Source organism: Pinus tabuliformis, chromosome 8 (assembly GCF_031772625.1).
Source record: "Pinus tabuliformis cultivar Carrire ecotype Pingquan chromosome 8, CPIR1, whole genome shotgun sequence".
In the NCBI taxonomy this organism is placed as follows: domain Eukaryota; kingdom Viridiplantae; phylum Streptophyta; class Pinopsida; order Pinales; family Pinaceae; genus Pinus; species Pinus tabuliformis.
The window spans coordinates 746,998,692-747,012,971 of record NC_142294.1 but is presented as its reverse complement, the minus strand read 5'-3'; the positions used below and the strand labels follow the sequence as shown (position 1 = coordinate 747,012,971).

General features: G+C 39.7%; 2 protein-coding genes across 2 annotated transcripts; one reads left to right on the top strand and one right to left on the bottom strand.

Annotated features, from left to right (window-relative positions):
* The first annotated feature begins 357 nt into the window (after positions 1-357).
* Positions 358-1,311, top strand: LOC149237749 (uncharacterized). Its single transcript, XM_089369383.1, has one exon. The coding sequence runs from the start codon at positions 358-360 to the stop codon at positions 1,309-1,311; it is 954 nt and encodes a 317-aa protein (XP_089225509.1).
* An 11,111-nt stretch (positions 1,312-12,422) lies between these two features.
* On the bottom strand, positions 12,423-13,643 carry LOC149237748 (F-box/kelch-repeat protein At3g24760-like). Its single transcript, XM_089369382.1, has one exon. It carries the CDS (start codon positions 13,641-13,643, stop codon positions 12,423-12,425), a length of 1,221 nt encoding a protein of 406 aa, XP_089225508.1.
* Positions 13,644-14,280: the final 637 nt, after the last annotated feature.

The following is a 14,280-nucleotide window of genomic DNA, read 5'->3' as shown; positions in this document are numbered from 1 at the left end:
TGTCCATATTTTCCTCTGTTCCTTCTTGTTCCATGTTTCTCTGGTTTAAGTCTGGCTCCTTTGTATCTTTAGCTAGTTCCATAGGTTCTTCTTCTGCGCTTTCTCCTTTTTCCATCTCCCCTTCTTCTTCCTGAAGTACTTTGAACTTATTTTGGCATTCTACTGGGGAAATAGGCAAGATGCAAGGATCTGGGAAGAGAGGGTTTCTGAAGCATTAGGGTTAGCAGCGGCGGGAACACAAGAGAAGCGAAAGCCGAGATCAGGGCAGGGAGGCGGGCTTCCTGCGTTCAACTAGATCAGCGACAGCATAGAAAAGTGGAGGGCGGTATCATAAAACAGGGAGGAACTGAAAACGCCATGGCAGGGGAACCAGGGAGGGGAGAGATCCCCTCCTACAAAAACGTAACGGCGGGAGAATCAAGTGGAAGCGGACTACAAAGAGACCCAAAGGAAAACAGTAGAGATTCGCCAGTAATGGGAAACCGATGGAAAACAAGACTAGGGGGCAGATGCCTTCCCAGAGCTCTGAAAAAACCCAGGTTCGTAATTCCGAATAACAAACTTGAAGAGTATAGATGCTATATGAGGGACCATGCGTTAATATGTAAGTTTGTAGGGTTTTGGCCGTCTGAAAAGGACCTAGCAAAGTGGATACAACAAAGATGGAAACCGAAAGGGCATATAGATCTGAAGCTGGGGGCAAAGGGTTTTTTTACAGTGATATTCTCAAATCTAGAGGACAAGGAAAAAACCTTTGAAGGGGGACCGTATTTTATGAATAACGCTGGTTTATTCATTAGGCACTGGGAGGACTGCTACAATCTAGACCAAGAAAAGATGTTAGCAGCGCCCATCTGGGTAAGACTGTTCGGCTTACCAATAGAGTTTTGGGACCCTGAGATTCTTGAAGGAATAGGTAATACAATCGGAACATTTGTCAAAGTAGCAGAGACCACAAAAAGAGGGAGATATACATCCTATGCAAGGATATGTGTATACATGAATATATCAGAACCCCTGCCGGAGTACATAGAGTTAGAATACCACGACAAAGTCTGGCAGCAACCGATGGATTATGAACACATCCCCTTCCGTTGCAGAAGATGCCATGAATACGGCCACCTCTTCAAACAATGCCCATTAAATGCTGCAGAGGAAACATCAAAGAAAAAAGAAGAAGAGAAGAGGAGGACAGAAGCCACCGAAGGAGAGGAGGAGGGTTTCCAGGAAGTACCCATAAAAAGAAGACCGGGGAAAGGAACGCCAAGAATGCAACAACTTGTCAAAGCATTTGGGTGCACTATCAATTAAGGAGCATCAATGAAAAACCTCCAACTACTCGCTTCCACTAACAACTTATGGTATAAAGGGAGAATTGATACGCTTTTTTTAGAGAGCTTCCATAAAAATACACTATAGAGTGCGTTATCTTTGTAGCGATTTATGGAAAATAAACTTTCCAAAAACAAATTTCCCAATTGAAATGAGATAGGAAGACAATTCAATATTACATAAAAGACCAAAAAATTCAACTTATGTGGAATAATATTCTCATGAGTTAAAATGTTTCCATACCACTTAAATGAAATTACAAAAATAATATGATCTATCTAGACAACACACATGATCACATCATATACATGATGTTTTTCATTAAAAAAATATTTTAAAAATCTCTTTCTTAGACTTCTAATAGTTATACACATATAGACGAGGTTCCAACCTTTTTTAACCCATGACCTAATGCCATACTAGCAAAAAAACTCCCTTAAAAAAATACCCTAAATAATATCAAATTTAAAACCATCTCAAACCAAACATAAATACCCATAACAATTTGATTTAAAAAAAACTATACTTCATTTCAGACTAAACTTTTAAAACAAACTTATAGGAAACCTTTGAAACACGATTACTTGTATCAAAACTTCTAACATAAAATCCTTGCGATGACGTGGAGGCCATAGGATCCTCAACCATTATGGCATGCAAGCTAGGCCATATAGACGAGATTACTTTAATAGGCCATTATGGCATCCAGGTTATTAGATCCAATGATCTCTCTAATGTCACAGACAAAATCAACTAAAACACTTAAAATTTTTGTATATCAGGTACGCAACTACTCTCTAACAAAGCTCTCTCTACGACCTCCTATCTTTTATAATATGTTTATTATCATATTATTTAATAACAATAAACGCATAATGGTCAAAATAAAAGGAGCAGAGTATCATAAAACAATGCATTTATTTCTATTCTCATGATGGTTGCAATGAAATAATAATATTTATATTTTTAAATGTTATCCATAAATTAAAGAACCTACAACTATCCATATGGACGATCCATAAAAACATACTTATAAAAGTCTCAATGAGAACCCTATCGACCAAAGCAAAACATGTGGGTTTCACTAGTAGGGCCTCCTTTGCGTGTAGAGAATGCATGAATATCAAGGAAAGCAATGACCAATAACACCAGGTCCGCTAACGTAAAATAAAGCGGTGTAAATGATTAGATTTACGTAAAATAAAGCGGTGTAAATGATTAGATTTCGAAGGAAATCATATTTGGTAAGGTTGTTAATAATTTATAAAAGTGGATAAAATTCTTTATTCTTTTTAAAAAATTTACATGGAAATTTTATTCAAAAAATTTTATGCTTAAAGGTTTTTTTTTTTTTTGTAGGCTAATGTATGATTCTTTAATATATAAATCGCGAAAACTATGTACAATGAGAAACAGTGACCCCTGCCCCGAAGGGAAACCAGGGAAAACACCAAAAAACATCCATGTCCACACCTGCCCCGAAGGGAAACCCAGCAAAAACACCTAAATTCAGCCATGTCCACACCTGCCCCGAAGGGAAACCAGGCAAACTTCAAAGGTAAGTATGTAAACTACGTGTCTAAGAAAGAAGTAAAATACTACAGTTCAGCCATTTCAAAACGATGCTTAGAAAAACTACACTAAGATTGCAAAAAGTAAGAACAGGCTACTGCTTCTTATCTTCCTGCAGAAGATCCGGATCCACCTTTACAATGCCTGCAACGCGAATGAGCCGAGTCAACTTATCCAGCTTCCTATCCTGCATCATAAGAGTAAACTCGAGGTTCTTCAGTTCTTTTTGCAGATTGCCTTGGGCAATGTCCACCATCTCTGCTGCTACCTGTTCCATGGACTTGGCAAGCAGACGCTTAAGACCCCAATAAACATGAAGGGACTGCTTATACAGCGACATTCTCCCCCTGGTGTGGCCGGGGTCAGGGAGATAAAGCTCCCAATCCTCCATCTCTGGATCGGATTGCTCCTGCAGGGCCTCCTCCTCAAGATGGTCGACAATCCGCCGAATTTTTGGATGAGTATCATGCAGATAGGCACGCTCTGCTTCCGCCAGTCTTCGCTGGAGATCCCTCTTTCCTCGCCCCCGTCCCGGAATCCCTGCACTATCTCCTTCCTCCCGGCCAGGACCACGACCCCTTCCTCGGCCCCTACCTCGTCCCTTCCGACCTCTGCCGCGCCCGCGCCCACCACGGACTACTTCGGCATCAACATCCTCATGCCTACTATCTTCTTCATCTACATCTTCAGCCGCTCCAACCTCAGTCCGCCGCAACCACTTGCCAACCTTGCCACCCGTAGGCATTCGGCGAGATGCAACTCCAGACCTCTCTCCTACTGCAGACCTCTCTCCTGCGGGGTCACCCAAATCTGCAGAGTCCTCAGAGAGGTCTATAGGGATATAGCGCAGACCTTCATCCTCGGCCTGCATCCCCAGAGGCAGTCCCTGACTACGCGTTCGTCGGCCCTCAGAGGGAAGTGCAGCCATACTTGCAGAGAACGCAATTGCGAAAGTCCACAAAAAAGATAGGCGAGACGTTAAACTAAGAAGCCTAATATAAGCGCGGCGGAAGAAGCCAGTTGCATGGAAAGTAATACCTGTCCACCACCCTCGATCATCTTGGTAAGTACTGTCGTTTGCACACGTCGCAGGAGGAGAGCTGGGATATGATGTGCAGTCTGTCCTGCCCATGCCACCACATACCCACCACTGTACCCAAACTGCCGTCAATCTGGAGGAGGGCAGTTCCGCGCATGTCATCAATAAATTAAGCTGCCAGGTGGTTTGCAGAGTCGTGCCCCCCATGATCATTATATTGTGAATGTTATGCTGTCTTGTCGCCCCCCATGGCCTCATCATTATCCTGGCGGAGGATGGCGGCCAGCTCACTCCAGCGGTGGTCGTGATGGAAGGAGCCCCAACTACCATCCAGCACACTACCTGAATCAGCAGTAGCCCAGTTGGCCAAGTAATTTGCCGCCCGATTGCCACGGCGCAACACATGAGCAAGTGTTATGTAATCAATCCTTCGCAGTTGCTCCTCAATATCCTGTATAATAGCAGCAACCCGCAAGCTCTTGGCAACTTGATCCCACGGCTTTCCGCACTGTAGTTTCCTCAGCATGTCAATAACGAGTTGGGAATCCCCCTCCACAACGAGATTGTGATAACCATTCCTCACTGCTATGCATAGCCCGTGGTATACACCCCAAAGCTCGGCCTCATTATTTGACAGCTCCCCTCCCCACTCCGCATATATCCAACGCGTCCTCCCGTAGCTATCACGGAAAACTCCGCCCCAACCCGCCTCCCCTGGATTACCCTTGGAGGCACCATCGAAGGATAACTTAATTTGGTGCTCAACGGGAAGCCGAAAGAAGCTGGGGCTCTGCAAGCGTGGTCGACGGAGCCGATCATTGTTTGGGTAGAGCATCGTAGAATCAATGCCCAATTTGAGTAAGATTCGCTGCTCAGCCAAATTTAATTGCCAGTCCTCCTCTGCCCAGGATTCGGAAAGGACCGTTTCCTTAAGCGACCTACAGATCACCTCCCAAATTGCAACCTCGCAGCAACTACGCCCCTGAAAAATTCGGCGATTCCGTTCCTTCCACACCTCCCAGAGGACGAACCCCAACGATAAACTCCATAACCTGCGAACAATTTTACTGTTAAAATGTCCCATTCCCCATTGTAAAATGGTTTCACGGATATTGTTGGGATCTCTATGCAAGTAACCAAAAAGGTTCCTAATTTCCTCCCACAAACTTTGGATATACAAACATCGATTCAGCAAATGCTCTTGTGTCTCATATTCCTTATGACAGAGAGAGCACGAAGAAGGGCCGATCATACCACGTTTCTGGAGATTGTCCCACGTTAAGATCCTGCCACGGCACACCAGCCATGCAAAAATTGTCACCTTAGGCCACCATTTTACTTGCCAGAGTTTTTGCCACGGTGTTGGATCGACCATGGCATCACCCTTTGTTAGCCAATAATAAGCCTCCTTCACCGTAAACATTCCTTGCGGAGCTTTCCCCCAGCGAAGGAGATCATTGCCTGGACGTATCCGAATTTTCCGCATATCTAATTCCCGGAGATATATTTGTTGGGTGTCCTGATGAATGCGCGCATTCCAATCTGAAGGATTCTTCCATGCACGCCATACCTCAGTTTGTCCTACCAGGCGCCAATAGTCCTGAACACATACAAGGCCTGCCTGATGTGCACCGTCCTGTAAGGCATGCAAAGTAGGGTGACTAGCCAGCTTGGCCCTTTGCTGCCAAGCATCCAGCAAAAAACGAGCAAAATTCCCACTACGTATTTCCCAGAATGCTAAATCTCGAATCAAATTGCTGTTATGGCGAGCAAGCTCCCAAATGTTCGATCCCCGTGGAGTATCTTCAACACGGAGACGGCCTTCAACCGTGGGTGGCATCCGATATTTATGATTCCAGATTCGTTTCCAGATATCCCCACCCCCCTGCACCCATCTCCACCACAACTTTGCACCTAAAACCTTATTGACAAACTCCAAATCCCTGATACCTAGACCACCCTCCTCTTTACGTTTAATTAGCTGTTGCCATGAAACCAATGTCCATTTGCGTTGCTGATTGGGCCCTTCCCAGAGAAATTTACCAAAGAGTTCCCTCAACTTCCCGAAGATTGCCTTAGGAGCAGGCATAATGGATAATGGATAGATAGGAATGGATAACAGAACTGATTTTAAAAGGACAACTCGACTGGCAAAATTCAATATTCTGAACGACCAATTTTGCAATCGCTTCCTAATTCGATCAACAATAGGTTGCCAATTCTTAATCCGCAATGAATTAAGATCTAATTGTAGACCTAAATATTTAGTAGGTAACTCAGCCAGCCGGAAACCGAGCTGCCGAGTTAAGTGAACCTTAACAGTAGCTGGCGTATTAAAAAAGAAAGTACAAGATTTATCATAATTGATGGCCATACCTGAAGCTGACATGAAAGCCTCTAACACTCGCTGAAAGCCCCTTACCTCTCGGAGTGATGCCTCGCCAAACAACATTATATCATCAACAAATTGCTGATGTGTGATGACAAGGTCAGGGCCCCATAATCTAATACCTCTGAGTCCGCCTGTCCTGACCTCCGTCTTGATTTGCCTGCTTAGCCCTTCCAGTGCCAGGATGAACAAGAAAGGTGAAAGAGGGTCTCCCTGTCGGATACCCCGTGAAGCCTTAAACAGAACCGTAGGTATCCCATTAAGCAATATGGAAAAAGTCGGAGTGGAAACCAAGTTTAGAATCCAAAGTATCCATCTATGGTCAAAACCGTAGGCTGCAAGGACTGCTCGCAAATAGTCCCAATTCAAGCGATCGTATGCTTTTGATAAATCCAGCTTCAGGAGCATGCCTGGTCGCTTTCGCTGTTTTAAAGAGTGTATCACCTCCTGGGAGACCACAATGCCATCCAAAATTTGCCTGCCCTCAACAAAACCTGTCTGCTCAGGCGCGATCAATGTGGGGAGAAGAGGCTTCAACCGTTTCGCTATCACAGTAGAGATGATCTTATAAAGTACATTGCATAGGGCGATTGGTCTGAATCCCTGTGGTTCATCCGATGACTGAGCCTTAGGGACCAAAGTAAAGAAAGTAGAGTTGAGAGCTGGCCTGACTTGCTGGCGTAGTCGGGATTCCTCCACCACTGCCAAGATATCTGGCCCTAGGAACCTCCAACAGGCCTGAAAAAATTCAATGGTATAGCCATCAGGACCTGGAGCCTTATTTGTAGGCATGTTCATCACAACCTCTTCGACTTCTTCCAGGGTGACAGCCCGCATTAATGCCCTATTCTGGTCAGCTGTAACAGTTCTTGGGATGTGTCGACAGATGTTAGTGATAGCCTCCCAACGATCTCGCTGAGTCTCCTTGAGAACCCCCTGGAAGTAATCAACTAGAGTGTTCTCAATGTCAACCTGCTCCACCACCCGTTCCCCTGCTGCATTCTTAAGAGAGAAAATCCGATTTCTATGCCTGTGCTGAATCATGGATTGGTGAAAAAATTTTGTATTCCGTTCACCTTCTCGCAACCACCGAACCCTAGATTTTTGACGCCATAAAATCTCTTCCTGTTTACGACGCTCCTCTAACTGACTTATGAGACTTCCTTCCTCCCGACTGATAGCGTCATCACGGCCATTCACTATGATTCGTTGCTGTAAGAGCTCCAAAGCTTCTTGTAAGCGCTGCTTAGCTTCGTGTATATTGCCAAATTCTTGGCGATTCCAATCCTTAATGTTCTGCTTGAGTTCTTTAAGCTTCAGTTGAACGGTATGCATACTTCCATTTCCACTACTGGTACTTTGATTCCACCACAATTCCAGTCGTTGAACAAATTGAGGATCACGTAACCAAAAAGATTCAAAACGAAAAGGTTTTTTGCCTTTGATAGTCTTAATGTCTACCTCTAAACGGATGGGCCAGTGATCGGAGCCAATGCTCGGGAGAATGGTAGATTCAATGAAAACATCCCGATTTAAGATGGACTCTGATAATAAGAAGCGGTCGAGACGAGAGGCAATTTGATGCTGGCCACCACGCCGATTATTCCAAGTATGTGTTCCATTGATAGTGTGAATATCCACTAAGTGTAACTCTCTGATAAAATCATTAAAATCGTCCATGAGTGCATCCTCTCGCCTAGCCCCTCCTCGCTTTTCAGCTAAATTTCGAATGAGATTAAAATCACCCCCAAGCATCCAAGGAATATTCGGCAAAAGGCTCCTCAGAGTATGGAGGTTCCGCAAGAACCCCTGCCGTTCCTGATGAATATGAGGCCCATACACCCCTGTGAATAAAATATGCTCCCCCATTCCGACGAGCCGAAACACTCCTGAAAGAATACGGGGAAGAGAGTACCAATGTTCAAAAATTACCACGTCTGGGTTCCATAATACTGCTAGTCCCCCTGCTGTGTCTACTGCGTCGAGAGCCATAACCTCATAACCAAGTTTTAATTTCTTAACAACCTCTTCCATCTGCTGACTTTGCATCTTCGTTTCCTGAAGAACCAAAATACACGGTTTGTCTCTCAGAATTCGCTCCTTCAAATATCGTTGTTTCCCACGACTGTTAAGTCCCCTTATATTCCAGCTTAATACAATCATTTAAGATTTCCGAGGGTTTGGGACGAATACCTCTGACAGAGGTATCACCTTTCCAGGTTTTAGTAGCATGTTTGAGAGGAGTTTTATGTAGTCCCTTATAAAAAAAATAGTTAAAAAAAGTTGAGATTACTCAATTTTAAATAAAATGAAATTTAATTAGTAATTAGTCATTTTATTTTATTTGTAGATTTATGTAAAGATTTAATTTGAAGTGGCAGATGAGTAGATGAGTTAATAGATTAGTATCATTAAGGGTGCATAACGAGTCTATATATTTTGCTAATTTTGATAACTGATTCATGGTGTTTTATGAGACAATTAGGATGATGTATTAGTGTGTAAGCTACAACAACCAAGGATCTCTTTCCTAGTATAGGTAGATGATTGACGACGTGTTGTATAATAATTGTCAACATACAACATCAGGTTTTGGGAATGTGATACATTGTGTGTATTATTTGTGGTAGGGGAATAGTGTTGACAAATGCATTGGAGATATATCAACACCTAGTGAAGGAGCATCATGATCTTTATTGGTTATCATGTGTTGGCTTAGATGGACGACAACATGGTCTCATGTTGGGCAATTAATTGTTTAAGTATGTTTGTTTTAGAGAAGACAATAATAGGTTTCTTATGGTTGGGTGGTGATGACAAAGTATAGCCTATAGTAAAACAATCTCTAACACACCACATGTCGGTTGAAGGTGCTTGTCTTGGGTTCAATCAAGACATGCTGGTTAGGTGTATTCCTAGTGATACAAGTGGTTGATGGTCATGCCAAATTAGCAAGGCCATGCTAGTTCCACATGGTAGCTAGGCTTCTTAAGTGCTATGGAACACTCAAATAGAATGAAAATTATAGCATCATGGAAAATGCTATTAGAGCCACATTAAAATTTGGAAATTACAGAAGTGTCCTTTCACCACCAATACTCCTTTTATCATAAGAGCCTATGGAGTCATGTTGATGAAGACGTCAACAATTTAAGTGGGGGAGAATATATGGCCTCAACTTGAAGTGTCATTATCAATGGCCTAGAAGATGTTGCATCAAGGAAACATGACTAAGAGTGTCCATTCACCACCAATACTCCTTTTATCATAAGAGCATATGGAGTCATGTTGATGAAGACGTCAACAATTTAAGTGGGGGAGAATATATGGCCTCAACTTGAAGTGTCATTATCAATGGCCTAGAAGATGTTGCATCAAGGAAACATGACTAAGAGTGCATGAGAAATCCATATATTTTGGTAGCTTTGGTGACCAACTCACAATGATTTGCAAGATGATTGGGATGGTGTACTATCAAGTAGGCTAGGAGGGCCTAGGCTAGAAAAGGTAGATAATTGATGAGGTGTTGCATAATAAGTTTATGTTGAAAATGATGTAACTTACAATATGATAGATTGTGTATGTTACAAGTGACAAAGTAATAATACTAAAAAATGCAGCAAAAATTTATAAACATATAATAGAGAAACGTAATCTTCAATTAATTATCATATTATTTATATTTTAACTTAAATAAACATTATAATCTCATAGTAAATAATCAATTATTCAAATATATTTAATTTAGAAAAAATAACTGCACATAATATTTTACACAATTTAAAATGTCTAAATTAAATTTGATTAAAATATATATCAATATTAAATATACTATTTGTGATAATACTACATAACTAACAAGTTCACATCAACATTTTGTATGACCACTGACAAAATGAAAAATTTAAACAAATGTCTAAAAATCTAAACAATGTCCATCGATATATTTCGTGCACGTGATCTATACCGTGAACTTTGTTTATTCTATATAGCATGTGAAAGTCTCGTGTTTCCACAGTGTCATCTAATTGTAAATAAATAATGTGAAAGTACATCATACACGGGATTATTCTATCACTAATGTCATATCCCATGATATAATTAACGAAATCGACCTCATTCCCACGGTACGATCTAAATTAACTTATATTCTAATAAAATAATTCGATAAAGCGTTGATTCTTTTATAAATTAAATTAAATTAGCCATAAAATGTCGATACATATCAATTTATATCATTAAAATATTATTTAATATAATAATATAGCATCATTAAAGTATTATTTAATATAAAAATATATATTATAAATAATTCAATACAGCGTTTTTATAAAAGGTTAATATAATTATATAAATTAAAATATTTTAAAAAATCCTACATAATTTATAAAAGATTAATATAATTATATAAATTAAATTAGCCATAAAACGTCGATACATATCAATTTATAAATATTATTTAATATAAAAATATATATTATAAATAATTCGATAAAATATTAAAGAATTCTACATAATTTATAAAAGGTTAATATAATCCTATAAATTAAATTAGCCGTAAAATGTCGATACATAACAATTTATCATAATTATTAAAATGTTATTTAATATAATCATGTATGATCATTAAAATATTATTTAATATAATAATATATATTAGAATTTATAAAAAGTTAATATAATTTTATAAAATAAATGAGTAGTAAATGTGAATATATATAAAAATTAATTAAATTATAATTCTATTTTAAATTATTATTATAAATTATGAAAATAATTAATATTTGAGTTGAAAATAAATGTATTTCAAAAAATTATGTGATGTAATTTGTAATTATAGAGATTAATTTTAATTTAATTTTGAAAATTTGTATTTATAAATAAATTTTGTTTCAATATTATAGACAAAATAGTTTTTTCAAATGGAATCTAGCAATATAATTTCAAGAAAGAATGTAAGTTTTTGTTGTTTAAAATACATTTTTGAATGTATAAATGATTAGACACCCTCAAAAGCCTTAAGGTACTCAAATTCAACAAATAATTTCAAGAAAGAATGTAATTTTTTGTTGTTTAAAATACACAAGCATTGAGGTATTCAAATTCAACAAATTAAACAAGTTAAACTCAAGTTTTTAAAAATCTTATATAATTAATTAAAAAGGCCATTTAATCAATATTAAATGCCCAAAAACCTATAACTCATTAGATATGATATTTTTTTAATTAACCAATTTAATTAAAATGAAAAAAATAATATAATTACCTTTGAGATATATCTCCTCTTGATACATAATTACAAAAATGGCTATAGTTTTGTGAGAACATGATTTTGAGAAAATTAAATAGAAATTTTGAAAATCTATATTATCGCTGTCAAGCTTCACAGATTTTGAGTGCCCAAAAATTCTTAATGATTCTGAATTTATTTATGCCAGAAAAATACTTTAAACACTACTACAGTATGATTTCTTAGAAAAAGTTACCAGATTCAAAATTCACTCCAAATAAAATTATGGTTTCAATAGACAACTCTATATATCGCTGTTGCCCAGTCCAATATAGTTGTTGGTGGATGATCTGCCCTTCTATTTAACTTGTAGCCGAGATCTAGTTCTTCAACTTGTCTTGACGATGAACCATACTTGTTAGTTGGAAAAAAGTCAACAGAAACATCCCAATATAATTTACGCTGAAAAATCTTGTCATAAAACTCTATATAATAAAATTAAAAAGTAAAAAACAAAAAATTAAAAAACAGATTCTCAAAATAAACACATCTATCCGCATTGAGATGCAACTCGCTTGCTAAAAACACCTCAACGTGAAGAGATTATATATAACACTTTAATGGGAACTTCAAATCTCTGAATTATTAAACAATGGAGGAAGATAGCTACACAAGGCCTCCAAAACGATGCCATATCTATTAAGCTACAATCCAGGTTGATTTGCAGAAATAAGATGGCGAAGTAGTATAGATTTACCACCATGCTTTATTTATTTTTGTCTGATTTCCCAGATACAGCGGAATCCCTCCCGTCACACGACCTCTTAACAGAAGCACGATGGGTTTCCAGAATGGCCTATCTACAAGGAAATTTGTTCGAGAGTCACAGGTGAACATACATACTTGAATCTCTTACTATAATTATGTGTACCGAGAAATAATCCATCTTGATTTGGTAACGTCCGCCACACTTGGCCGCCATGACCGCTTATATCACAAATGCACACATGCTCGCTATGGTCGCTGTATATGTAGATTAGATCTCCCATGCCCTTGCATTTCATTCTAACCTCCCACCAACCCTCTTCCTCCTCCTCCTCCCCATCGTCTTTCCCAGTGATCAAATTAAAGATGTGAGAGGGCATTCGAGCCATCTCTGTGCACTCAACATTATCTTCAATGTCATTGAAATTCCAGAGTCTGAAACTCATTCCACCATTGTCTCGCCTTAATCCTCCCACAACCAAACCTTTCTTGGAGCTGCCCGTAACTACGATCAATTCCCCCTCATCCACAGAAGAAGATGAAGGAGGAGGCCTGAGTTTCCCCAAACATTTCCAGCGCTTCCTTTGCAAATCAAAATAACAGCACTCTCCGCTATATCTTTCTAGCACGTAAATCCGGTCATCGAAAATGGCAGAGGAGAGCCACGTGGAGGATGCGCTTGCTTTGAACTGGTATGGCAGGGGATCCAACAACTCCCACACACCTGAATTCAGATCGAGCATCTCCGTGCATAATGGATCAATCTCTTCTCCTTCAAAGTCAGAGACTCCCCCAACAACAAAGATATGATTATGGGTAGGACCTCCAAGGTAGCAGACCAGGGGATGTTGATGTCTCCAACAGCTCATGGGAGGGCTCTCCTCCCATTTACTTTTTGGATTTAGAAAACTCAAACTGTACTTAATACAGCGCCCTGAGAGGTAGAATAAAATCCCATTCCCTTCCTCAACATTTATCATAACGCTACGCGACTCAGGAGCCTCTTCGAATTTCCTGGAGTTGATGATTAATGCAGGCTCGCCGATACGGTTCCACCTCCAGGCCAGCGGATCGAATCCTATTGCTCTCTTTTGGGCAGATAAGGGGTTGCTTAGAACAAATAGCCATGGGTTGGATGCGTGAATGGAATCAGAGACGGCGCGTATCAAGGGGCTGGAAGCGATGATGGAGCGCCATTCCTTGGAAACCAGGGCTGCATTCAGAAGATGTGTGATGGGAAGAGCAGAGAGTATTATGTGGATCACCTCATCTGGTAGCAGCGAAATACACGGTGACGATCCCTCAACATTATCCATCGAGTTTCACGACTTCTCCTCTAACTCGAAGTGGGTCTTGGATTTATATAGTGTGACAGGGAGACTATGGATGAAGATAATGGTAAATCCAAGATCAGACAAGGGGTTTTTCTGATTTGTTTAAAGGTGGACTTCTATCTTTTTCTGCCAATGGGAAACACTTTCGCAGGCACCAACATAGCATGGCCATGAAGTTATGTGCATCACACTTGACATTATTGTCAAAAAGAGAAAAGGAGAGGGGTTGGTTGGGTGGGCTGTTCAGAGGGTAGACGTGGGAATCCACCCATTAATAATTAAATCACCCTTACGGTAGCTTTAAAACATGATTGGTGCTGTTGGTAAACAAATAGAAGAAACAGATCTGGGTGTATCTTAACAGAAGGAACCCACTACTAACAAATAAATCTATCGATTTTAAGTGGAATTGAAACGTGAAAAGTGCGACCGAAAGAGGTATTTCCCCTTTGAATAAGCACTTCTGCTACGAAAAAAAAGTCGAATATTTTCTACCAACCCACCTTCTTGCAAGAAAATCAAACGTTCTGGTCAAACGAACTTCTTGTGAAATTATTTTATTAAAAGAAACTCAAAGGATAGATCCCATTGAAATTATTTAATTCTACTCACCACGATG

Excerpts from the sequence above, each read along its gene's own strand:
- LOC149237748 (XM_089369382.1), bottom strand. The coding sequence starts at position 13,643 with ATGGATAATGTTGAGGGATCGTCACCGTGTATTTCGCTGCTACCAGAT.
- LOC149237749 (XM_089369383.1), top strand. The coding sequence starts at position 358 with ATGGCAGGGGAACCAGGGAGGGGAGAGATCCCCTCCTACAAAAACGTA.